Below are 27,522 nucleotides of genomic sequence, written 5' to 3'. Positions count from 1 at the left end.
TACTGTACCATTGAAAGGAAAACAAGATCATTCTATTCAAAGAGTAAAGTTGTACTCAGATGCGTTTCAATTAGTAGACCTTCTTTACTGTTGACTTGAAATACTTGTTGGCTTAGAAAAAAATGTCAAGCATTCATGCAGAGAACACCTAAATAATTCTACCACTAACATTTTCGTTCAAAAAAAGACTTGGCTGCCTTAAAAAAAATGAGATTGCAATTATTGAGAGAAAATTGATAACACTACTCCTGAGATCAGGGTCACTGGTTTTTATTATAAAATTGATTAGAACTCAGTATTAAGATCAGTAGTTATAGGAAATATCAGAGGTGCTAAGGTTTTTGAACATCAATGGGTTTGTTTTACTTAGAGATATTTAATTGTAATTTTTCTATGGTGATATACCTTCTGCATGTGCAGTGTATAGGATATAAAGAGCAGAATTATGAGTGTCCCATAAATGTTTATTCCAAAATAAATTTACTACACATACTGCAGTGTTCCCAAGAAATCATGAAGAGCTGCATAACACAGAGCAAGGTGGAATGTAAGTTTCACATTTGTTGTCTAGATTTTTATTTTCACTAGGCCTCTAGTGTGAGGCCTCCTAAGAGTGCAAGATGCCCATTAAGTTTGGAAAATTTATATATTTTAATATATATATATATATATATATATATATATATATATATATATATACACTATCAATGGCTATAGCCACAAAGGAGTAACTGGAAATGTACTTTATGTTGTTGTTGTTGTTGTTGATATGCCTAGAGAATTGCACTGGTTAGAATTCCACAAGCACTAGTTAGAATCCCATAAACACACTGAGGGTTTTTTTCTTGAAATGATGAGAGAGTGGAGTAGATTACCCAAATAGTTTTCTCTTTTGATTGAAATAATATTTTTGTTGGTATTCTAGAATCAATCATGTTCTCCATTTGCAAACGTATGGTCCTAGATTGCCTATTGACTTGGTCATCATTTTAACTGTTGAAAAAATGTCTTAGTTTTGTTATATATGATTACTGTGAAATTTTCTGAGGTACGCTATAACCTTGGTCATTTTAATGGTCTAAATAGCAGCTTATTCCACAGATCATTGAATTCAACTGCAAAGGTATTATACCTTCACACTAATTTAAAATTTTGCCATTGACATATTCAATAATTAATGGATAGAAAAGAATTGTACATAAACATGCAATAGAGGACTTGTTGTATGACAGATCTTCTTGGAATCTGGGATAAAATTTTTCATATTGTTTATTTTTGATGGGGTACAGAGCATTGTGGATTTGACTTGATCTCATCATATTAATTACTCAACAGTGCAGATAATCTTAGATGCAGCCTTAGTTAAAGAACAGGTAGAAAAAAGAGGCAATAGCTGTTTCTTTTTACTTATTTCTATACAATTATGTAAACCAGGAATATTTCAGACATCATTCAGCTGATTTTTCATAAAGAGATTAAAGCATAATATGTATTATGTGTTTAAAATAATTTAACAGACTTTTGATGTATTCCTTATAAGTAAAAATGTGACCATGATAATTACAAATGCTATTACCTTATGGTTACAACATATTTTAGGTCAATTGTATCATCTACCTTGTGCTAAATATAATAGCGAAGAGCTTTGGGTTGATGCAAAAAAGCAAAAATAAAATAGTGTTTCTATTGAATGTTTTACCCATTTGAAAGCCATGCTAAAAAGAATATCTAAAATAAATTGGAGCAGACTAATTTCTTTGAATAATACAAATAATTTTTGTGTATATGAAATTTCAAGCTTTTACATAATTCATGTAAATGTTAGTCTAAAACAATAATAAATATATACTATCAATGGCTATAGCCACAAAGGAGTAACTGGATATGTACTTTATGTTGTTGTTGTTGATATGCCTAGAGAATTACACTGGTTAGTAACTTGTGAAATATAATATTTAAGCTATTTGCTATTTTGACTAAAATGAAATATACATTTAATACCTATTATATTCTAGACTCTGTTTAGTCTCTAGGAATATAGCACCAACCAAAGCAGACAAGGTTCCTTCTGGCGTAGACATGTATTCTGGTCAATGAAGACTTCTAGTAATCAACAAAGCACTTAGTATATTATTGGACTTTTTCAGGACTTCCATTTATTTATTTATTTTTTCTAATGTAATGGCAACCTATTTGAGGACTTGGGCCAGGATCTGACTCATAATTTGAACAGGTAACTCTGGATGCTGTATAGAGAGGGTACAATTAGGCAAAAGTAGAAACAGGAAGATGAGATGAGGAAAGCTTTTGCTGAAGTACAAGTAAGAGAAAATGCTAAGTTAGCTTAAGATGACAGTGATTAGAGGTAAGGGAAGTGAGATATGGGTGGATTTTACAGGTATTGTCGATGACAGATTTTGTTGATGCATTGGAGTTTAAATGTAAGAGAGGTTAGAAATCAAGGAAGACTCCAAGATTTTCAGCTTGATTAGATGGATAGTGCTGCCACTTGTTGATATAGAGAATACTACTGTATGTTGGGGATCACAAGTAGACACTGAAAGTTCAATTTTGTACATATTATATTTGAATTTCCAAGAAGGGACGTTTTTAGGAATTTGCATATACAAGCATACCTTGAAGATATTGCATGTTTGGTTCCAGACCACTGCAATAAAGCAAATAAGATAGGTCTTGTGAATTTTTTTTTGTTTCCTAGTGTACACAAAGTTATGTTTACAATATACTTAGTGTATTATGTGTACAGTGGTATTGTGTCTAAATATGTACATACCTTAATTACATATTCTTTATTCCTAAGAATAATAGTGATCATCTGAGCATTCAGCAAGTAATAGTGGAGGGTCTTGCTTTGATGTTGTTTTCTGCTGAATTGTCAGAATGATGCTTCTAAAGGGATGGCTGTGGGAATTTCTTAAAGTGAGACAAGGCTGCAACATCCATTGATTCTTTCTCAAAATAATTCTCTGTATTATATGATGCTATTTGATGGGATTTTCCCCCCATAGTAGAACTTCTTTCAAAACTGGAGTCCATTCTCTCAAATCCTTATGTAATATTCTAATTCCTTTGTTCACATTTCAACAATATTCCCAGAATTTTCACCAGGAATAGTTTCCATCTCACAAAATCATTTTCTTTGATCATCCATAAGAAACAACTCCTCAACTGTGGAAGTTTTACCTTGAGATTACAGCAATTTAGTGGTGTTTTTAGGCTGCACTTAGAACTGGTTTAGTTGCTGTTTCTACTACATCTGTTGTTACTTCCTCTATTGAAGTCTTAAGCCCTTGAAGTCATCTATGGAACTTGGAATCAATTTCTTCCAAACTTCTGATAATGTTGATATTTTTACCCTGTACCATGAATCACAAGTGTTTTAGTGGCATCTAGAATGATGAATCCTTCCCAGAAGGTTTGAATTGACTTTGCTCAGATCTATAAGAAAAATCACTGTCTTGACAGCTATAGCCTTAAAAAATGTATTTCTTAAATATTAAGACTTGAAAATTGAAGTCACTTTTTGATATGTGGGTTGAAGAATGGATGTTGTATTAGCAAGTATGCAAATAACTTTGATCTTGTATATCTCCTTCAGAAATTTTGTGTGATTTGGTGCATTGTCAATGAGCTGTAATATTTTGAAAGGAATCTTATTTTTTTGAGCATTTGGTCCCAACAGAGTGCCTAAAATATTCAATAAACCATGTTGTAAACAAATGTGCTGTCATTCAGGCTTTGTTGTTCAATTTACGGGGCATAGGTTGAGTAGACACTATAACTCTGAAAGGACCTAGGAATTTTTGGAATAGTAAATGAACATTGGGTTTAACATTAAGTCATCAGCTGTATCAGCTCCTCACAAGACTGTGAGTCTGTCCTTTGAAGCTTTGAAACCAGACAATTGACTTCCCCTCTCTAGCTAGGAAACTCCTAGATGGCATCTTCTTCCAGTGTAAGGCTGTTTCATCATCTACATTGGAAGTCTGTGGCTTAGTGTCACCATTCTCATCAATTACATTAGCTATATTCTAGCTTCTTTTTTTTTAAAATATTTTATTAGTTGTTGGTGTACCTTTATTTATTTTTATGTGCTGCTGAGAATCAAACCCATTGCCTCACACATGATAGACAAGTGCTCCATCACTGAGCCACAACCCCAGCCCTATTCTAGCTTCTTGCTGCACAGTCTCTATCAGCATTTGTATGGAGATGGAGCCTTCCCTTAAATTCATGAGCCAATCTCTCCTTCCTTTAAACTTCTTCTGTGGCTTCCTCACCTCTCAGAGTCATCATAGAATGGAAGATAGTTAGGACATTGCTCTGAATTAGGCTTTGATTTAGGGAATGTTGTGGCTGGTTTGATCTTTAATCCAGATCCCTAAAACTTTTCAGCAATAGGACTATTTAAATTTTTTTATTATACAAATGTTCACTGAAGTAGCACTTTTATTTTTTCAAGAACTTTTTATTTTTGTTCAAAACTTAGCTACTATTTGGTGTGAGAGGCCTAGCTTTTGGTTTGTTTTTGCTTTGACATGCCTTCCTTACTAAGCTTAATTATTTCTATCTTTTGGATTTAAAATAAGATGTGTGACTCTTCATATCTCTTGACTACTTAGAGGCAATTATAAGATTTTTATTTTATTTTTTTGGTACCAAAGATTGAATCCAGGGGTGTTTAACCACTGAGCAACATCCCAAGCCCTTTAAATTTTATTATTATTATTATATGTATTTATTTGTTTGTTTGTTTATTTTTGAGACCCAATGTCACTAAATTGCTGAGACAGGCTTTGAATTTGTGATTCTCCCGCCTTAGCTTCCCAAGCCACTAGGATTACAGGTGTGCTCCACTGCACCTAGTAATTATAATGTTTTTAATTGACCTGAATTTGAATATTGTCATGTCTCAGGAAATGGGGAGGCCCAAGAAGAGGAAAGGAGACACGAATGTGCCTGGTCAATGGAGCAGATAGTATACACACATTTATTAAGTTTTGTGTCGTAGGGTTCAGTTTGTGGTGCCCCTAAACACTTAAAATAGTAACATGAAAGATCACTGATAACAGAATATACTGAAGGACTTTGAAATATTTAAGAATTACCAATTGTGACAGAGATGTGAAATGAGCACATGCTGTTAGAGAAATGGTGTCAATAGACTTGTTCAATGCAGGGTTGTTTCAAATGTTCAATATCTGCAATATCTGCAATATGAAATAAAGTGAAATATATATGCTTATGGAAGTTAGAGGTCTTAGCTAGAGGTCTCAATTTGGGGATCATTGGTATATTAACAGTTTTGAAGCTGTATGGGATCACCTACAACAGCAATTTTCAATTTTGTCATATCTAACATCTTCTTTTATAATATTACATATGTCCATTTTGCATTCTTAAAATTACATTTACAGGCAATATGTATGTAATTTAAAGAACAATTTAATATACTAATTTAGTATAAGAAATATAACATAATTTAAAAAATATTTAAAATTTAGGGATGACTACACCAGGAGTCATAATGAAGTAGATGTAAACCTATATGCAAAGAAAGATCATGAATAAGACAATCTTACTACAAGCTTCAAATACAATTCAAATACCAAGGAACTTGTTCCTTTACTGTCTTGCTCATACTTCCATGATCAAATACCATAGATTAGGTGGCTTAAGCTACACAGATTTCTCACAGGTGGGAGACTGGAAATCCAGGAATAGGATACTACTATGATCTGTTTCTGGTGAGGCCAGTCTTCCTGGTTTATACACAGCCACTTGTCACTGTGTTCTCATGAGAGACATGAAGCATGCTGTAAGATATTAGAGAAGAATGAGCTAGCTTTCTCCTGTTTGTATAGGAATACAAATCTTTTTTTTTTTTTTTTAAATCAGGTCCCTGTATTTGTAACTTTGTTTAAACTTAATCACTTTTGTGAAGGCCCTGTCTTCAAGCATAGTGACATTGTAGGTTAGAGCTTCACCATGTGAATTTTTGAGGCATAGAATTCAATTCACAGCATATACAAAGGGATTTTTTATCTTTTGGTTTAATTGTGAACACAATAGACCTATACTTCTTCAGTTTACAGGGTAGTTGTAATCCTAGAGATTTAATTTGTATATTAAAATCATGCAAAAAACTTTGCATTTTTTATAATTATAAATGAGGTTTTTATTTGCATGACTATCCAGGAAGTTACTTGAAAAGTGTGCAGGAAGTGGTATTCTCTATAACACTACTGGATATCTAGTGTCTCTGACCCTCACCCTCTTAATATGATTAACTTTTCATCATCATTGTGAGGAGAAAATTGGTTCCCCAGCTCTCAAAATGTCTCATAAGAGGTGGCACTGTTCCTTCAAAAATAACTAATTTAAGAAATATGCACAGTTAGAGAAAAGATATCACAGAATACCAAACCCTAAAACATTTCAATTCAATACATCAAGTTCAGTGTAGGTTATTAAGAAGGACTGGCCACCAGGCAAGAAGAGTAAGTAATATTGAGTCCTAGACACCACAGGCAATGCTTAAAAAAACAAGCAAACAAACAAACAAAAGATTAATTATGTCAAATGTTGCTGAGAAGTGGACTAAAATGAAGACTGAATTTGGGACTATGGGAGCTCGCTTTACTGAAATGTTGGGAACAAAAACCTCACTGAAATAGGTTTTCAAGAGATAATAATAATAAAAGGGCAAGTGGAGATGAAAAGTGTAGATAGATAAATCCAGGAGTGTGCTAAGGATAGCTCAGGTGACCTTGAAAGGTGACTTCTCTTCCTAATAGCATATTCAGTGAAATTATGTTTGGTAGTTTCCCATTATTCACAGTGAAAGTATTTATTCTATAGAAATTAACAACCACTAATGCTGACACTGTCCCCTAAAATTCACATTTTGAAACTTCATCACCAATGAGATAGTGTTAAGACTGGGGGTGTTTAGAATGTGGTTAAGACATGAGGGCAGACCTATCATTAAGGACATTGGGGTCTTTATATAAGTAGTTGAGGGAGTAGGTTTGCTCCTTTCTTCTCTTACATCATGTGACATCATAGAATTTATCCCCTCTTGGCCCTCCTACCTCCTGCCATATGACAATGCAGCAACAGGCTTCATCTCAGAAGCAGAAGGCAGTCCTACCAGATACCAAGTTACCTTCTCTTTGGCTTCCCAAGTTCCAAACTGTGAAAAATAGATTTTCATTGTTAATAAATTACCCAGTCTTAGTTTTTGGTTATGGCAATACTAACGGACTAAGACAATCATAAAGTAGTACTTTTTAAAAATAATGTATCCATTACTTATCTATTCTTAGACCTGACTATGGAACATGAGCCTGAACATCAGTGGACAAATTCTAAGTTTTATAATACAAATGAAATGCAGAAATAGGTCAGTAGCTGAAGGGAGATTCAGGACAAGGCAGATTTGATGTGGGTATTTCATTATATTATGATATTTACATTGTAATAATTATAACCTATTTAAATTTCCCTGGGAATGATATGAGTAACGAGAATGAAGTAAAGTGAGAAAAGTTTACCTTGCTGGAGAAAGTACAGTTATAGGAGCAAGTCCACAAGAGCCTGCTAAGAGATTCCATACAGTTTAGATCCCAATGTACAAGAGGAAGAATTGACTTAAGCTATGGTGGCATGAGCACCCATTCTTTATAACACAAGAGAAGCGGAGAATATGGTTACAGAGGATGGGTACTGGCGGTTGGATTTGGACTTAGATAAATGAAATTTCTATTTTGTTTCCTTCTGTTTCTTACTGAAATAACAGGGTTATCACTGAGAAGAAGGATGGAAAAGTGTGGTAGAATTTTCAGTAAAAAAAAAAAAAAAGAGGCAGTGCATCATTTGAACTAGTATATTGATGAGTGAAGCATGATGGTCTCTCTGAATTGTGCAAAGTGGTTTTCTATGGTATGTGTTCCTAAATTCAAAGTGAGACCAGTCAGAATGATTGTATTTTTTTTTCCCTAGTAACATCCACTGTTCTAGTTTAGCAGTTGAGCAGGTGGAGAGTTGGAGTTTAATCAGCACTGGTCCACTCCTGATTAAATTCACTGTAGTTGTCACCTCCAATCCATTCTCTGCACTGTAGCCATAGAAACCTCAGAGCATGAATCAAATTAAATCACTTCTCTTGCTTAAAATCCTTTAATAGCTTCCTATTTCTTCTAGGAGAAAGACAAAAATCTTTACTATGACCTAGAAGGGACTCCATGCTCTGACCCTGTCTACTTTTCATTCCTATCCAATTAACTTACTTTATGCTCACAACAACACTAGCCTTTCATTCTTTCTAATTTTTTTTCTTTCTTCCCCTGCTGTATATGTCCTGATTCAAATATTTACCCACCATCATCATTGCACACTGCCACCTACATGTGCACTTAGTCTCTGCATCACAGTTCAGGAGGCAATTGCTCTGAGAAAGCTTCTGTATACCTTAACTGAGGTGGTTGGCGTTTTGTATAAGCTACCATCATGTTTCTTTCAGAACAGTTCTCTCCACTGGTAATCATATAGTCAAAATGTGATCATTTGTGTAGTGAGTGAACCATTATAGACTCTAAGCACTATCATGGTAGAGACCTGTATCTCTTTTTGCTCATCATTGTACTCAATTTACAAATTGCTCATAGTAAATGCAAATACTTTTTAAGGTAAAGGAGGGGAAGGAAGGTAGGGGAAAGGGAAGGAGAGTGAGAAGGGAGGGAAGGAGACAAATAAATTCTCTGCATTATGAAAACCCACAAACTAGCTGGGCACAGTGGCACATGCCTATAATCCCAGCAACTCTGGAGGCTGAGTCAGGAGGATGGTGAAAGCCAGCCTCAGCAATAGTGAGGTACTTAGCAACTCAGTGAGTTCTGTTTCTAAATAAAATACAAAAAAAAAAAAAGGCTGGAGATGTGACTCAGTGGCTCAGTGGTTGAGTGTCCCTGAGTTCAATCCCTGGGTATAAAAAAAAACAAACAAACAAATAAAAAAAACCTCACAAGCTAGTGGAAGTGGGGTCAGGTACACAGAAATGCATGATATGTAACCACCCAAAGAGAAGATGCAGAAATTTGGAGAGGGATACTTAGGAGTCTTTCTGTGTCAAACTCAATGACTTGCACAATGTGGTAGATTATTCCAGGGAGAGAAATAGTTTGAATTGTTCAGATGAGTGAACCATCATATAATGTCAGGATAATGTTATGCTGTTGTGAGGCCAGTCTGAGGGAGCATCCAGACGAGAGGGCATGAGCAGCTTGTAGGAATTGCTATTAAGTTTAATCTTTCTCCTAATGATGTTGGTGAAACACCAAAGCCTTTTAAATTGGAACTTAGATCAAATTTGTAGTTTATATTTGACACCCTATCAGTGGTCTACAGAATGGAAAGCAAAGTAAATATTTCTCTTAATGTTAAGGAAGCAGAAGAGTTTATTTCCTGAATTCTGAGAAGGCATCATCTATGGTAGCCAATGAATAGGACACAATGATTGCAATGGGAAGGAATTACTGCTAGCTTGATAAAAATATTAATGGGACAATGAAAGGGAAAGAGTGGGGAATGGTATAGATTGCTGAGAACTCCTGAGTCAATTATTAAAATAAGCAGAAAAAGTGTACAAAAAAAAAAATCGGCCCTACAGTAAATAGGCCCTACAGTAAAGGACCTGTTTCTAAATTCTTCCTATTTCTAAATTGCCCCATAACTTTGCAAAGACTGAATTTATAGTGATCTGGCCTATGATTAGCAGTGGGAGAAGGGTAGTAAGTACAGATGCAATTACCTCTGTATTTATGTAGATGAATCTGGGTCAAGAAGAAGATTAACCTGTCATACCTTAAAGCATCTATGATTTGAATCATGAAACACTGATTATAGCCTTGCATGAGTCTTTGTGGAAATCATTGAAAGTGATTAATTTAATGAAACTTAACACAGCATATTTACTATCCTAATAATCCACTCAGTGAATGACTTTCAGCAAAAATTACAAGGCTTATAAATGGTAACAGCACAGTTTGAAGAAAGAAAACAAAGTGCTAGATATAGCAGTGATTTTAGAATTATCATACTAAGAATTATTTAAAGGAAAAGGTAGACAACATGCAGGAACTGATAGATACTGTAGGCAAAGAAATGATATAGGCATGATATTGGTTAAGAAACAATACTATTTTTCTTTTTCTTAAAAGAATGGAAAGATCTTTGTACACTAAGCCAAAGACATTGGACTTTGTTTTCTATTCTATAGCGGATGAAGAATCTCTGCTTCAGTACTTAACCTTATTATCCTGTAATGTCTCCCTATTACCGTAGAACTCAGTAAGTATTCAATGAAAATAAAGATCATTACTGTTTGAAATAGTTTTGTGAAGTTTTTTTCAAGGAATGGGGATTTGGGTTTGACTGGCGAACTCTTGGGCAGGGATTGGTTAAGAATAAGAGATTCTGGCAGTGGGAAAGCATATGCAAAAGGAAGTCAGAGGGGTCAAGGAAAACCCGATTTTGTTTGTCTAGAGTTTTAGGTTAGAACTTCATAAAACCAGAAAAGAAAACCTGTATTTTTTGGATCTTGGATAAAATTGCATATTTCTTTTTGAATATGGTATTCAGAGTTTGTGCAGAAAGTGGGAACTGAATTAGTATCAAGCTGAGCTTTGATCACTTTGAGGTGTTTCTTTGGTTGAATGCCAACATTGTTAAAGAAATGCATTTGCTGTGACAAATGAAAATACAGCATTTTCCTTAAAAGGCATATTGTGTTGTGGAAAGCTTAGTAGCAATAATGTGTTTATCCAGAAATGCCTGTTTCCTTTCACTTTCCCTGAACCTCTGTTTTTCAGCCCCTGTCAATTTTTGTTATGGCTTAGCCTTCATGGTAATAAAACAGAATTTATATTTTATAAGAAAGCAGGTATAGACATTGATTCATTGATGTAGTTTGAAGGCCAAGAAGTCTGTTTGTAGTTCTTTTCAAAAGTTGCTTTTGATTTTTAAAATAGTATGTTTAACAAGTGGAGAGCAGAATAATGAGTGCCAGATAAGTAGACTTTTATCACTCTGCTTCCTTTGAAAATTATAAGGATCCATTAAATAATTTTCCTTTGTGTAATATTGCATTTTCTACCTTAAGACCTTACAGTTTTTTAAAATACCAGGTGTTGAGGCATGCATATTGCATTTGACCCTGCTGTGCTTTTTTCTTATTATATAATCCTTAGGCAAGAAGAAAATAAAGGGAGTGGGCAGAGAAAAGGGAGTGTTTTCTTTCAAGAGAATGAGGCAGTGGAATAAACACTGAACTGTGAGGGTTTTTTTTGTTGTTGTTGTTGTTTTTTGTTTACTTAATCACTTTGCTTCTTGCTATCCATATGAGCTCAGGACTAGCAGGTAGTTGTCTGGTTTTGAGTTTTCTCACCTATAACATACTTAATGGAGGGATTTGTTTCCCTGTTTCTGAACTCTTTATTGCTGTACAGAGAAGTATTTTCTAGGTTGTGGCTAATTTAATGCCATAAAAATGGTAGTGATAATAGACATTTGGTACAGGTTAGGAAATCTCACAAAATATAATAAAGGATATATGCCAAATACAGGATTTTTGTTACTTATTTTTCTACATCCTGTTAGTGTTCCTATTCATTTATTACCTCTGGTTTGTACATATATTATGCTCAATGTTCTTGTCTTCTAAAAATTGCATACATGGACTTGTTTATTTTTTCTTTAAGAAAATAACAAGACAGAATAAGACTTAATTTTTCTTTATACTTTTACATTAGCCTTAATATTCAGGAAAGTTTTATAAAAAAAATTCCACTGATTATTTTTCCTTTTTAAATTGCTTCTGTCTGAATTCATTCACAGAAACATGACCATATCTTTAATAAGAAAACATTTTTGCTCTGTAACTAGATTTCTTATTTTATCTAAAGTAGTATTAATTTGAATGCTTTTGTTGCTTTGAAAGCAATATTTTAAACAGTAACTATTGTTATCCAATACTTGGTTACCATGGTAATAAGGGACATTCATTTGATTTAAACAAACTTTTCTGAAAATGGAAATGTATGCTCTATATCTTTCCAGTTGGTATGGATGCATTCTGTCCACTCTTTATTCTCATTGTTTGTAGCAATTTGTTTTTCTAAGATTAATGCACATATTTCTTTTTCTAAAGAAAATGAAACATAAATTTTGACAAACCACTAATTTTTGAATTCCTAGGATTAATGCTCTTGTTTCCCTCTTTAAGTAATTTTGTAATTGCATTTTTAAATCTGTTTTCAAGTAGCTGTAATGGCATTGCAATTCTTTTGTTGTTTTGGCATTTCTTTTTGAAAAGCAAAGCTGCCTTGATAATTTATTTTATTTATAGTATGTGACAAAGAATGGCTATTCTATAAAAGTTTGTTAAATGAGTGGAAAAATGAAAAATGAATATAATAAAATATAATTGATAAAGTTTTTTACTTTCCAAATTATCAATTTTATCTTAATTCTAAATTCTCTTCCAATAGAGATTATTGATCTTTAATGATATAGGAGAAAAGGCAAAAATATTCACATCATCCAGCATCTTGGATCAGAAGGGCTCCCTGTTTGTTCTTCTTTTGCTTTTTGTGGGGTGGGGAACTGGAGATTGAACCAGGAATGCTTTAACACTGAATCAAATCCTTTTTATTTTATATTTTGAGGCAATTTCACCAAGTTGCTCACTTGTAGTCCTCCTGCCTAGAACTTGTAGTCCTCCTGCCTCAGCCTCCTAAATTGTTAGAATTACAGATATACCTTTTTATTATTTGCATGTTCAGCGAAGTTGGCTGTTCTTGTCTTTTAGACTATCAGAGTATTAATTTAGCTCTTATTTATTTATAGTATCTGTAATTTTTGATAAAATATTTCTCCTTCACTTGGCCTCACTCACTGAATACCTAAGTTATTGTCTGACTTTTAGTACACAATCAACAAACATTTCTGAAAAAATTGTTTTAGATGTGCACATTTAAGCATATATACTTAAATAATACTTCCAAACTGTTGCTGAAAATTTAATTTGTACCATTTCTTTCAAGTTACATGGGCACTATGTATGTGCATGTATTTACATGTGTGTGTGCCTACATTGGTGTGATATAGAGGAGTTCACAATGCTCTAAAAGCTATAGTGTGAGAGTGTGAATGACCACCCTGAACGTTAATTACATGTATTGGGCACATCTATGTGCTATATCTACTTTTTAAAAATTACTACATTTAGATAAGTACTAAAAATTAAATTTCAAGAAAGCTATAAAATTACAAATTCAAGATATTGGTAAAATAAAATAGGTTAATGACTTTTTCCCCCTAATTATTCTCTAATCCCTATTATATTCATTGTTGACTGATATACATACTACAGATTTTGGACTTCTGATAGATAGATAGATAGATAGATAGATAGATAGATAGAGAGATAGATAGAGAGATAGATAGATAGATGAAGTTACCCAACACCTTAGAGAGAAGGGAATGTTGGAGAAAACTTACTATGTGTGACTGTTCATCAATTTACCAAAATTCCTACAAAGAAGTCTTTCACAAATGCTTTGGAAAATACATTGGTGATACATACTCCAGAATCTTTGAAAGAAGATGGTAACTCTTTTCATCCTGAGAATGATTGTGAAAGTGGTTGTCACTGAAGTGGGTTCCTTGATATCAGTAGAGATAATGAGGTCACCAAGAGATGGGGTCCTAGATATAATACCAATTTACAGAATCAAAGTGGGCATGGTTATCATAACAGGTAGCATTACTAGAAGAGTAATCAGAATGGTTTGATATGTGGTTGTCTTTGGTGTTGAGTAACTGGTCATGGTGTCCTGAAGACTCAGATAAATAAACAACCTAGTAAAGTCTAACTTACTTTATATAAATGAAGTAAACCTCTAGAATTCAATAGAGTCATGGCCTGAATCACCTCCAGAATTGTAGTACTTTGTCCAATTCCCAAACTTGAACCAGTTCATAGATTCTGAGTCCCTCTACTAAAATTCTTCTTGATAAAAACCCTTATATATGTAAACAATTAAAGTGTAGACTCTTCTCTTAGCCTTTCCCAAAATCATCCAAGCCACTTAGCAGGTCAGCTGCGTATTAGAGAAGTACTCAGTCTTATGAAAACTGAACATTGTCTCTAAGGCTACATTATTTCCTTAGAAAACAAAACGTTGCTATAGTTGGCTGGTAAAAATAGGGGCTTAAAGAAAACTAATAGAATTGTGGCTGAACTCAAGAATCATTATGAATCTACTCCACCATTATTTAGTCAATTCCAGAATGCACTATTGGAATAAGCATATTCAACCACAGTCATAACTCTCTTATTTATTTAATCTCCTTTTCTCTTTCTTATTATATAATGTTTTCTCTTTATTCACTGTTGACATTTTGTACTCTTAGATGAAAAAGAATCCCACACTCTCTTTCATTTTACTGATATTCTTAACTTTACCTTTTGTCTTTGTCATTCTTCTTTAATGCCACAGTTAACCTTCATTCTTTTATATTTGTATAAATGTTGTTAAATTGTGACCTTTAGCTCCTGTTTCACTCACCAGAACATGGGAAGCTTAGTTTCTCCTGCCTAACTCATCTTTCCAAGTGAAAAATGTCTTTATTGCCTGTGATGGGGGATACTGATTTTGTACTTAAGGGGGTGGGTAGAAAAATGACAAAATAGAAAAGTAAAAGAAGTTTTCATTAGAAGAAAGTTTTATTATTTTTAAAAGAACAAATATTTGAGAGAAAGGATGTTCAGAAATACAGGAGAAAAAAGAGTGAGGAGACTGCCTTCTAATTAAGAATGCTGAGATAGACAATCAGTGGGAAGAGAAATATGGGGCATGTTAATGTTTATGGACATTTGAAATGTTCTCTTTCCTCACTCCTACTCATTTTCCAATGTATTAATTGTGTTTTTTAAATACTATAAAATCAGAATTGTTTTATCATTTTGGACATTAAAACAGGGGTGAGGCCATTTGGATCCTCATGTATTCATTATATTCTAGTTACTGGTTTTGTTCATGCCATTTGTCACCTATCACATCTCTGTGTATTCAACTGCCATTTTTGGACAGTTTTCATAAAATATGTATCACTTTTGAGGTACATGTTGACTCATCATCAACATGTTTGTGTATTTTTATATGTTCAGTGAAATCATGTTAATGAAACCAAGAATGGGAAATCTTCCAGGAAGGCAAATATTGACATACAATTTGTTTGGGTTATACCTTCATCATTAACTTTCTTGAAACAAGAGAAAGAAACAATGTTGAGGTTTATTAAACTTTGTTTTTAGCATATTGGTATTGAAATTATTTATGTCACCTTATAATAAATGTACATGAGTGTTCCAGCTACTCTTTCTATTCCAGGGAAGGCTGTTTAACTTCTATTTTCTATGCATTTTACACATCAACATAACTTGATGGCTTTGTACATCCTATTGTTTGCAGCCCTGGACATGCCACAACTAGCTAATCGACCATGTGGCCTGCAGCACAGTTGTCTATTTTGCCTACCATAAGACCACAATCAGATAGTCTTACTTGTCCTGGGTTACCTGTGTCTGAGAATATTTTATTTTAATAAATAGCACCTGCACATGCAACAGAGGTGCCATTTCTGAAACATCTGGAAAAGACTGGTAAAAGGGAAATGTTTTACTGTTGACCTTTGTTCCACTTAATCACATACATATGTCTCACACAATTATATCCAAGAACATGGTAGAAGCTTTCAGGACAAAAGGAAAGTTTAATAATTCCATCTTTTGTATATTATGTTCCCTAGATAGAAACTGACACTAAGGAGTGTATGAATGTGAAATGTTTTTTTTTTTTTTTTTTTTTTAAATGAATCAACATCTATGTGAGGAAGGTTAATGAAAAAGAAGTTGAACCACCATAAAGGCTTGGTGAAGCCCAGCTAAACTGGTGGTGGCTGTAGAGCACAATTACTCATCAAGTTGCCTGTGTAGAAGCTAAATTATCCCTGGCTTGATCAGTCACTGGCTGTGAGCTGTTTGCTGAAAGTGATTACCTTTGCACCTGAGGCAGACCAAGACAGGGCTGCAGGCTGCAGGCTGCCTGTACTTTCCGCAGCTCAGCAACTAGTCCTTCTCTTTGGGGACTTTGGGGAGTACTTTTCTATTTCAAACACAATACCCCTATCTTATTTTTTCTTATTATTTAATTTTAGAAAATAAAAGTCTGAGATGAATACTGTCCTAGGAAAAGACTCGTGGCTTCTCTCCTTTTCAGAGATTTTGGCCACATTCTCCTCATTTCCCCAAACATATGTTCTTTAAGGAACTCAAGGTCAAAAGATCCCTGAACTCATCTAACATAGTATCACTGGAGAAAAGGAATTAGAAATAGAGGTCAGAGGCCAACAACTCAGGATTTCTGATAAGTTTCCCCCCCCCAAATTTTTCCCCCCAAAATTCCTGTTTTCCTCTTTAAGGAGAATTGGCAAATAGAAGCTGTATATAGTTATGGTATACAACATAATGTTTGGCTTACATATGCATTGTGAAATGATTGCCAAAATCAAACTAATGAACATATATAACACTTCGTGGAAATAAAAGCCTGGCTGTCTGTGTGTGTGTGTGTGTGTGTGTGTGTGTGTGTATGTGTGTGTGTGTGTGTATGTACATGTGAGATAATACTTAAGATCTCTTATCAAGCATCTTTTCTATAATAGTAGCTTTTAAGTACTGCAAACTATAAGTAAAAATTTGTCCCTTTATCATCTACACTCACTTATAATATTCCCTGCTTTATAAAGTAATCCTCAGCTTTTTTTGCAAAATGAAAGTAAAATGATATAAATATTATGATAGAATGATTTTAAAATTTAATTTTCTAGGAGGGGGTAATGTTTCTTTCCTTGCAACATAACTTTTGTTACTACATACTACATTACACTAGCCATTTTTTTAAAGCTAATGTTAAGTCTTTAATGGGCCTGTTTAATGGACTTCCTTGTAAACTTCATTTCAGTGCATTTTGAAAAACTTAAAATGGACAAATCAAGAGTGATATATTAAGAGGAAGAGGAGAAAACTTTTACCTATTAAGTAAAATGTAAGGAACTTCTTTTCAGTTGTTTGAGGGATACGGTCAATCTTTAAGATATTTGAGTTTCTTTCCTCATCCATGATAGTGTAATATTTAAAAGTTGAAATATTTATTTTTATATTATAGAAAATTCAGAAGCAGTTAGGGAAGGAGAATCATCTGCAGGGAAAGCATAACCGGTTACCTGTCTGATGGCAGGGTTACTGTAACCTGTCTGAGGACGTCCCTCCAGCAAAAAGCTTTCATTTGTTACAGATGAATATAACAAGGTAGCTATGATCAAGTCCTTAGATACAAAAATATGTATTTATTGAATTATTTAGTGTTCTGGCTATTGAACTCAGGAGTGTACTACCACCGAATTTCACCCCCAGCCCTTTTATTTTTCATATTGAGACAGTGTCTTCCTAAATTGCCAAAGCTGGCCTCAAACTTGTGATCTTCCTGTCTTAACCTCCAGAGTCACTGGGATTACTATGTGTGAGACACAGTGCTGGAATAGGACTTTTTCCCGTTTAAATGATTATTTTCTTTTTTCCATTTAAAAAAAATTTTTTTTGTTTCAAGCTAACTTTTAATTTTGTTCTCACAGCAAGAATATGTTTGCATACACTTTGTTGTTGTTATGTAAATCATTATTTCATTTGGCTTATTCTTTATATTGATAATAATTAGAGATTGGTATTATTCCATAAAAGGGGAGATGAAACTGGGTCATGGTGTTTGTGTGTGTGTGTGTGTGTGTGTGTGTGTGTGTGTGTGTATCAAAAAGTTTGGATTAGAAGAGTATTTTATATTTCTCATCTTTGTTTTTAAACAGTTAAGTATATTATCTCACAATTAATTGTCCAGAGAACGCAAATTAATGTAACTGTGTAGTGTGGTCTGGCAGCCTCAAAATCTTTTTGTTACTTGAATGAAAGGAGGAGTGGGTAAAGGTCTACAAAAGCTTGTGTTAATTAAGATATATCCTCTACTGGTAAAAAATCATGTTCAGATATCATCACATCATTAGTCAGCCCATCACAATATCACATTGCAGAAAAGCCTCTGGTTCTTTTCAGTAGATTTAATAAAATTGTTCCAAGAAGCCCTGTGAAAGGACTGAACTCTAGCACTGGATACTTAAGAAGTAATTCAGCCTGCTGAAGAAACAGATCATTTAGTTTGACATCTAACTGCAAGAGAAGAAGTACCATTTTACAATTTTTGTTTTTTAACAAAGAAAAAGTCAATTTTTTTGTGGTCTTTTCCCTGGAATCAGATGAAGAATGAAATGTAATTAAATATTTGATAGAAATCTGAGAGACCAAAGGAGAACTAATATATGAACCATAAAAAATTATCAAAGAGTAATTTTTATCATTAATATTTATTCTCTCAAAGTAAAAAAATGAACAATCAATATGATTTCCTGAGATAAAACTAAATTTTCACATTTAGAAACTTGTGAGTACAATGACAAAAATAAAAAATTGAGAAAGGATGTAATTTCAAGGTACTATGTAAAATTTCTACTTATACATATGTGAAGGTTTCTTTTGACAATCATAGCTATTCAGGGGCTTTAGTTCTCATTCATTTCATGTTTTTCACATTATGATATTCAGATTAAAAGAGATTTCAAGTGTACTAATATTAGTTTTAGATTTTCTCACAGCTTGTGTTGCTATTATAAGTGATTTTTTAAAGATAGCTGTTTTTTACTATCTATAAAAAGTATGTTTGTTGTGCATGTTTTTAATCTTAATAATATAATATATCCAGAGATTTTTTTCTCCAGGTTTTCAAGCAATTATCCACAGATATTATGTAAAAAGAGATAGACTTATTGCTGGGGGAATGATTTTTTTGTGGTATGATTATATGAATCAATAATTCTGATATTTGCTTTTTAATAAGTTTGGGAATCTATTCAGTAAAACTTAATTTATACTTTTGGCTCTCAAGAATATCATATTCAATATACCCATTTCACTGAATAGTTTCTTATTTGATTTGTGAAGTTCTTATTTGCTCTTGGGGTTTAACTTCACTCTTCAAAAACTATTTTAGAAAAGGACTAAATAAGGAAAAAATGTAAATATAAGTAACTCATTTAGTGAGTACCTCAAAAATTGAGAAATGGACTGAAAAAAGCAAGGGCCATATATCATCAGAATTTATGAGTCACCTCATTGAAATGAATATTAGTTTATAGATTAAAGTATCAACATGTCAGTCCATAACAATTGATTTAAAAAATATGAACCCAAATTAAAAAGTAAGTATAAGTAAAGGAGAAATGATTCTGTTCTGAATCTCTAGACTTCAGAGTAAAACTATCTCTGTTTCTTGGATATTGTTATTTCTTCCCCAGATGTATTGTACAACAATCAGAGTGGCATAAACAAAAATCAGAGTGGAAGCCAGAAAAATACTCTGATTTAATGTTTGAACAAATATGAAGATAGAATGTATGCTCTGTTTCTCAATAATACCTTGTAACCACTATGCTGACAAATAGTTAACATACAACTACTCAGTAACTGGAAAACAGCAATTGTCATTATGTGTACATTTTTAGTATTTGGTGGAAGTTGCTCACTTTTAGATAGGGATAAATTTATTGCAAGTAGGAGCTTTGGCTTTGCAGTCCACCTTGGTTTGACTGTAAAGGCTAAAGTACAGGTTCCCTTGATTTTTCTGTTTGACACACAACCAGTTGGTCTCTTCTAAGAGTCATGACAATTTATCTTGACATTTTTCGCTGTTAATGGAAGTTGGAAATTTTCCTTCAACAAATTTTTATTCAACAAATAGCATTTGAATACATATCAAATACTTTTCTGGTACGATGCTCAACTAGTAGAAGAGAGCAGTATGTAGACAAATTTATACAATGATGAAATTAGAAGACTAAGCATAGACCAGGGGTGCAGAACAGGAGCACTGATTCCAAATTTGACAGGCAGAAAGAAAGTAATGGAGGCATCTAGGAAACCTTCCCATAAAGATGACTCTAGAGGTAATGAATACATGGTCCTAAAATATGGGATCAGTGTTAGAATAGAGACTAATCTATGCAATGAAGATTAAGTATGCAATGTGTTTCCAGGATAGCATGGAGGATTCTTCCTCCCTCCTTAACCCTTTGTTTTTCTTTTCCTCTCTTCATTCCCTCTTACCTCCTTCATTATGAGCTTCATATGCACTTAATTTTCTTATTTCAAACTTGATTCATGGTCTACTGTCATTATTTGACTCCTTTAGCCCTCATTCATTCATTCATATAAAATTAATACCTATGAAACATTAACAATTATTTATACCTACCTTTTTGCTTCTCTTCTATTTTATTGCTCTACCCCTTATAAAAGGTAAAAACTATCCTGAATTGTGTGCATCATTTCTGTTTTTAATCATTTGCTTTGTTTCATACATAGCATACCTAAATACATTTCTTAGTCAGTTTTAACTCAATAAAACAGATTTCTTTTGAGAAAAAGGAAAAAGAAATAACCTTTATAGCTTTGTTTGTAAAGGAGAAACACAGGGGACACTTATTCCAGAGGCTGTGATCTGCCCATCAGGGGAAATAGGGGGCTTTTGAAGAGGTGAGTCAAAGGCTACAGTCCAGGTGTTCTCATTCTATAGTTGTAATTCACTTGTTAATTTGGGAGATAGTCATTTCTTAGAATTTCTGGTGCCATCCCCAAATCTGAATTACTACATTCCTCTTGTGGGTGTGTGCTCAAGGACAGATAAATGCCTAGAGTGGGGGAAAAATATAATCCTATTTTCCCTGAGATTAGTGAAGAGGAGGAAAAGAGAAGAAATATGTCCACTTAAAAAATAAAGTGTAGTGACAGATCAGCAAAGGCATAAAGTGGACCACTGTTATGTTTCCCCGTTGTCAATTTCTACATTCCCATTCTATGGAAAAATGAGTGAAGACATCTCCAAGCTCTTTCCTGCTGAAAGAGAGTGGAATGGAGTAAGTGACCTGAAGTCCTTGTTTTCAGATGGGACATGGAAAGTTAAGGAGTTTTAGCATCAGGGCAGTTCATAGGTCCATAAACATGGTCACGGACTGTGTTTTGGTCATATTCTCCTGCCAGGTGTTTAAGATCAAGTTGGTCAAAACTGACTTTGTTCTTATCTACTCTTAGGGTCATCTGAGTGAGATTTCTCATTCTTGGGAACCTGTGAGAATCTTCTTGCCTCTTTTAGCCTGTCATCTGCCAGGATGAGTCAGGATTTTGCTCATTAGATGTGGTCTCCTTTTGAAGCATCAGGATGATACTCTTTCCAATGACCCTCCTCTTTTTGGAATGTGTACTTGTTGGCTTCCTGTTCTCTCTTCCTCTCCATTCCCCTGATCTGTACCAGAGTTGCAAGGCCCTTAGAGGGGTTCTGTCAAATTTTTTGAGATTTACCTTCCACAAAGCTTCTACAACTTACTTTGACAGTCTAAAACTTTTTCCATCCTTAGTTTTGTCCTCTTTTTAATCTTGGACTTAAAACTTTACCATGTTTCTTTAATCTTCTAATTTTCTACACTAAAATATATTACCATACATAAAACTTTCTTCTATCTCTTTTGTAGTTTCAAACCATTTCTTAAATTCATATTCTGAAACAATCCATATGAAAGTTATCTGTGCATTTAATTCACACAACAAATTTCATCACAGGAGAGATTGAATAATCCTTTTTCTTCAGGTTTGTATTCAAAAGGTTGGATATTTTTGAGCCTGGCCTGTCTTTCTTATCATTATCACAATGCTATCAAGTTTCCGTGAGATCCCCACTGTCAATTATACCTAGAGGCTCCTTTCAGACCTTTTTCTTACAGTAGGCATATTGATAGTCAATGGAGGAGGATCTTTCCATCCTTTTTTAAAAATTTTTTAAGGCTTCCTTGAAGATCCCTTTGCAGAGGCTGCCTATAAAATATGGGTTGGTTTTAGTTTCTGCTTGGAGTATTTTTATTTTTTATTTTTCTTTTCTGGGTGCAGTTGTTTATCCTGTCATTCTCCTCATGCATTTAGTTTTATGGGATACTGTCACAGCAGGAATTGCTCTGTGTTCCGGTGTTGAACATATTCTGTCCAAATGGGGTGTCCTGTCAGATCTTAAAAGAGGTAACCATTCTTATCCCCAGGTTGTAAACTAATAGAACTGGAGCCCACTGCCACATTCTTTGTGGCCAGCAGCCTTCACAACTCCACCCTAACCCATGGGCAAAAGGAGCTATAAGGCAGGACAGTGGCCAGCTCCTCCTTGCCCATTTTTCTATAGCCTGGGAAGCTTTTCTGGGATTTTTTTTTTTTTTTTTTTTTTTTTTTTTTGCAGCTCAGGGTAGGTGTCCCTTAGCCACAGAGAGATGATCTATAGCTTCCTGGGGCCAGTCTGAGAAACAGTGCTGGGACTGCCTGCACAGGGTTGAAAGGATTTAAATTTTTCTTAACCCTTTCTTCTAGTGTACTCCTATCTTTGCATACCAGAGGCAGTGCCTTTTGCACCCTCAACTTAGTTTTTGACCATTCAGACTTCTTATTGTGCAATTGCATAGACACCTATACAGACAGAATCTCTTCCATTTACTTAACTTCTGACACACCAACTCCAAATATGAGATTTTATAATAATCCAGAAAACCATTCAAAGACCAGATCCTTACAGTAAAACATCTTTGTTTGTTTTTTAGATAAGCTTACATTTATAGGTGGCCTATAAATCTTGGCCAATCAAGATTTTTCCCCAAGAGACCACCTATAGGATCAAACACAGCATTTCCTATATCTTAAAGTACTAGTAACAGATATATAAAAAAAGAAATAAATAAACAATGAGAGTAGTTACTAAACCTAAGGACAACAACCAAAAACAGACCAGAAGGGAATAAAAATTCCTAGGTTCTTGATTCCCTCTTAACCATGATTCCTACACTGGCACTTCACAGGTGTCTCCACAAAGAGGGATCCAATGTTCCCATGAAGAGGCACCAGTGTATGGAATTAAGAGTCTCAGCATACACACCAAGGGAATTATCAAGTGGCCAAGGGGGTCATGACTTTACTGTTTTGTTTCCTTTTTCTCAAAGTGGACCTAAATGTAGCAGCCTGAATCATTCAGGAAGAGAAGAAGGGAGTTCCCTGATGCAAAAGGAGCTTAGGAAGTGCTGGAACATTTCTCAATCCATTTCTTTACTCACAGGAGCCTTGAGGCCCCCCCCCCATTTGCTCCAAAGAAACTTACCCACCTAAATCTTTAGCAGTTGGCTCTCAACAAGTTCTCCAGCCACCTTGCATTCTCAGCATGGAAATGGGGTTCCTTGGAGAATCACTAGTGTCCAAAGGAACTAGAGTATGACTGCTCCTGTGTCCTCTGGGTTGCCAATTTGTTACTGAAAGCTCAGTCCTTGTCCCCAATGTCAATCCAATAATGAGGTTTTAAGCAAAAGAAAAAAAAATCTAAAAATGATATTTGATATTTTTCACACTTGCTATTATATTAGTATGATTCACTATGTGTTTATTTGTAAACATTCAGTTTCACTTCAAGTTGTATTCCTTTGTATGAGTATAGCACAAATTGTCCATTCCTGTTTCAATGGGCAATTGAGTCATTTCCATTTTTGTTGTCTTGAACAGTGCTGTTATAAATGTCTTCTTACATGTTGCCAAAGACACATATGAAAGTTTGTACAGTATGTATATCTTGGAATGTAACTATTGGGCCATAATGTATGGAAAAGTTAAACTTAAAAGATAATGCTGAATTGTTTTGCAAACATTTACAATTTGCACTCCTACTATTAATGTTTGAAAGCTTATTTAATCCCCATTCTAACCCTTGGTCTTATGAGACTAATTTCTGACAATGGAATGCCATGTAATGTGAAAGCTACCTAATGGTGTGTGATTTTAATTCACATTGCCAAGGTCAGTAATGAGATTGTGCATCTCTTGGTATATTTATTGACTATATGTGTTTTCTCTAACCTTTCAAGTATAAACCTTTATTAGTCTATAATAATGAATACTTTCTATTTTTGTATTTGCAGGGACTGCATTATTCTAATCACTGTATATGTATATACATATATAGTGCACTATAGACTGCACTAATCTAATCACTATATATATATATATATATATAGTTATTGAAGAATCACTATATATATATATATAGTTATTGAAGAGAAATTAACATATACTTTAGTATATAAAATGATGGGTAAAATTCAAATAAAAGACATACAGTCAAAATATCTTAATAAAACAATAGAAAGTAATCTTATTTTGAAATCATTTTTGATACTTTTATTTCTTCATAGCTTGATATTTATTTTTCTTTTGACAGAAAGATTTCGAGATTTACTACTGCCTCCATCAAGTCAAGACTCTGAGATTGTGCCCTTCATTCAGTCTAGAAATTATCCCAAGTAAGAACCAGAAGTTTACTGGGTATGGAGAAGGGAAGGGCCACTGGGAGACATTTGAGAAAGCAGAGAACAAATGTAAATTTTTTCAGTATTTTGAAAAATCCTGGGTAATCTCACTTAACCTACAAGGGCATCTTCTGCACTACAGTGTCTTGAGACCCTCATAGATGGTTTAGAGAAGAAACAGCTGCTTCCAAGGGCAACCCAGCTGTGACAGGGAAATTTCTGCCAAGTGTAGGCATTAAGCTCTCTGCATTAGTATCTGGTATTGCTTCTTTTTTGCTTGATACTGTGTCAATGGGACAGACATTTTGGGGGTGATCCCACATCTGTTTTCCTATTTCCTGTCCTTAAAATGTGAGAATTCATTCATATTGTAACAATTGTTTTTCAAAATAATTATGTTAGATGTGATTTTAATGATTTCTACATATTTCTCTTGAACATCTTTATTACTGGGGCAAATGAAATCTTCCGACCCTTCTTATCTGAGACAGATCTTTTTTTCTCTCATATGCTACAAGTGTATTTATTGGTTGAAGGGATATGACTTCATCCTCCTGAAAGATAAGGAAGTGCCAGGCCTTTTATTACACATCCTCTTTCCTAGAGGCTGATGGATGCTGGAATCTTGATCCTTCCTGTGGAATCTTGGAACACCTTCTGTGAGTTTCTGCTTCTCTTTACTAGCTAGTATGCAACAAACTAAAGAATGATGACACCGATATATGAAATATTAAAGGAGGTCACCAAGTTAAAGAATCAGTTTGCAATATAAATCCCCTCTCAAACTAATCACTATGGTGCATGACTCATTCCTTGACTCAACTTTATTTTCTGAGGGAAATTTTCCTCAACTATTTAGCTTTGATAACACAATTCTAGTAACAAAAATAAATATAGCAAATTCTCCATTTTAGTTGCTAGTGCCATTTATTATGCATCTTTTCAAACATTAATCCAAGCTTAATCTTTTGCTGTAAACCTCTAATCCCCTTATAGTACACAGGGACATGCACATGCATGAATATCCTTGCATATATTGTTCTTCAGGTATAGACTGACGGAAGTATGAATGTGCCTGAAGTGATCACATGTGACTATCAGTATTTTTACATATGGCTCCTGTTTGCAGAAGCTGATGATGTGGTAATGCCTACTCTTCTCCCTCCTAGGCTCACTGCCTGTCATCTTTGCTTGAAGAGGAAGTCACAATGGTTTCTCTGATGATAATCTATTTGGTGCTGTTTGTCTTCATTTCCTTAACTGTACTGGCCTGCATGTATCCTTCTTGTCTTAGATTACTTTCCTGATAAAGTCTTAGTCAGGTGGGACTTCTATAACAAGTCACCATAGATTGAGTATCTTAAACAACAGGAATTTATTTCCCACAGTTCTGGAGGCTAGAAGTGTAAGCTCAAAGTGTTGACAGATCAGTTGGCTAGAGGGGGTGCTCTTCTTGGTTTACAGATGGCTGTCTTCAAGGTATCCTTACACATTAATTCCATTCTAATGTCCTATTTATCTTCCAAATGTTTCATTTTCATATACCATCACATTAGGGCTTCAGACTATGAATTTTAAGGAGACACATATTTTCAGTCCATAGCAAATAATTATGCTTTAATTATTATCAGATACTGTGTAGCAATGCTTCTTCAGTGCATATCTTTTGGGGACAGATATTTGTTTTGGCACATGTAAATTAAAAGAACAAAAGTCATCAACTGATATCATACACACTATCTCATGGCAAGGAAGAGCATAGACTCTATGATAGATTGCAGTAGCATCTGGCTGGTCCCAGGGCAACCTACTGCCTTTGTGTTTCAGTTATACCTACATGGAATGGTGTTGAAGAAAACATCTAACACTCAGGGGTGTTATGAAGAATCAATGAATAAATATAAAATACTTAGAACCAAGCTTGGCATGTAGCAAATTCTCCATTTTAGTTGCTAGTGCCATTTATTATTCACTAAAAATTTTATACATTGAATAAACTAGATTTGCATGTTTCTATACACCTTGGGAAAATAGGTTATCCATTGATTTGAAGGAAGTTCTATCTCAGGATAATTTTGTCAGACTTCTCTGGTTAATATGTGGGGAGGAACTAGTATTGGATATTTTTAAGTTATCCCTAGAGGTTAACATGAGGCACTGTTTTACTAACCACTTACCATTTTTATGAACTTCATTTTTCTCAAAGCATGTCAATTAAAAGTTTCTGAATCTGCATGATATTTATATGAATGATTCTGGATTAAATACAGTTTACTTAAATTATAAAACATTAAGTGTTTTCCTCTTTCCACTCAGTGTCTAGTTTGACAGTAGAATTTTAGGAGGTGTAAGTAAGACAAAAGATATTAGAATTCTGTCTCTCTGTGCTTTGGCAAGGGTTTATTGAATTGTCCAGGGAAGAGTAAGGGAGCAAAGAGTCCAGGCATGTAAGGGATGTTGAGTAAAAGAGGAGAGAGTTGTGGTAAGGGCCAAAGAGATAAGAATGCATGGGCAGAGATTTGTGTATATCTAGACCTGATTAGTGATTATCTGTGGGTTTAAATGCTCTTATTTTTTCAATTATGTTCTCTCTAACATATACTCTGATTTTTTCATTATTGATGATAACTGAAAGTCAATGAATTTTTTAAATTTGACAAAAAACTTTCTGGAAAATCAAAAATTTAGTCAGAAAATTAGAATTTGTTTCTTTCATTCATGACATAATATCCCTATTTACATTAAGATTTCCCCCTCACTTTTCTGGTTGTTTTACTGATTCATTAGATAAAGATTCTATTATAAAGAATAGAATCAACTAATATATAGTTTAGGCAGTTGTTTGCCACATGCTATGTAATGTCAGAGAGTTAATTTTTTAGAGTAAAACCTCAATAT

General features: G+C 34.1%; 1 protein-coding gene across 1 annotated transcript in view; it reads left to right on the top strand.

Annotated features, from left to right (window-relative positions):
* The window catches only part of Nox4 (NADPH oxidase 4), a 194,983-nt gene that overhangs the window by 132,712 nt on the left and 34,749 nt on the right, over window positions 1-27,522 (top strand). The window contains exon 13 of the mRNA XM_026401516.2: window positions 24,537-24,618. Within this exon, the coding sequence (XP_026257301.1) occupies window positions 24,537-24,618 (82 nt within the window). The remainder of the gene's footprint in view (window positions 1-24,536; window positions 24,619-27,522) is intronic.

Source organism: Urocitellus parryii, chromosome 4 (genome assembly GCF_045843805.1).
Source record: "Urocitellus parryii isolate mUroPar1 chromosome 4, mUroPar1.hap1, whole genome shotgun sequence".
Lineage (NCBI taxonomy): Eukaryota > Metazoa > Chordata > Mammalia > Rodentia > Sciuridae > Urocitellus > Urocitellus parryii.
Note: the sequence above shows the minus strand (reverse complement) of the source record. Positions and strands in the feature narration are given on the sequence as shown.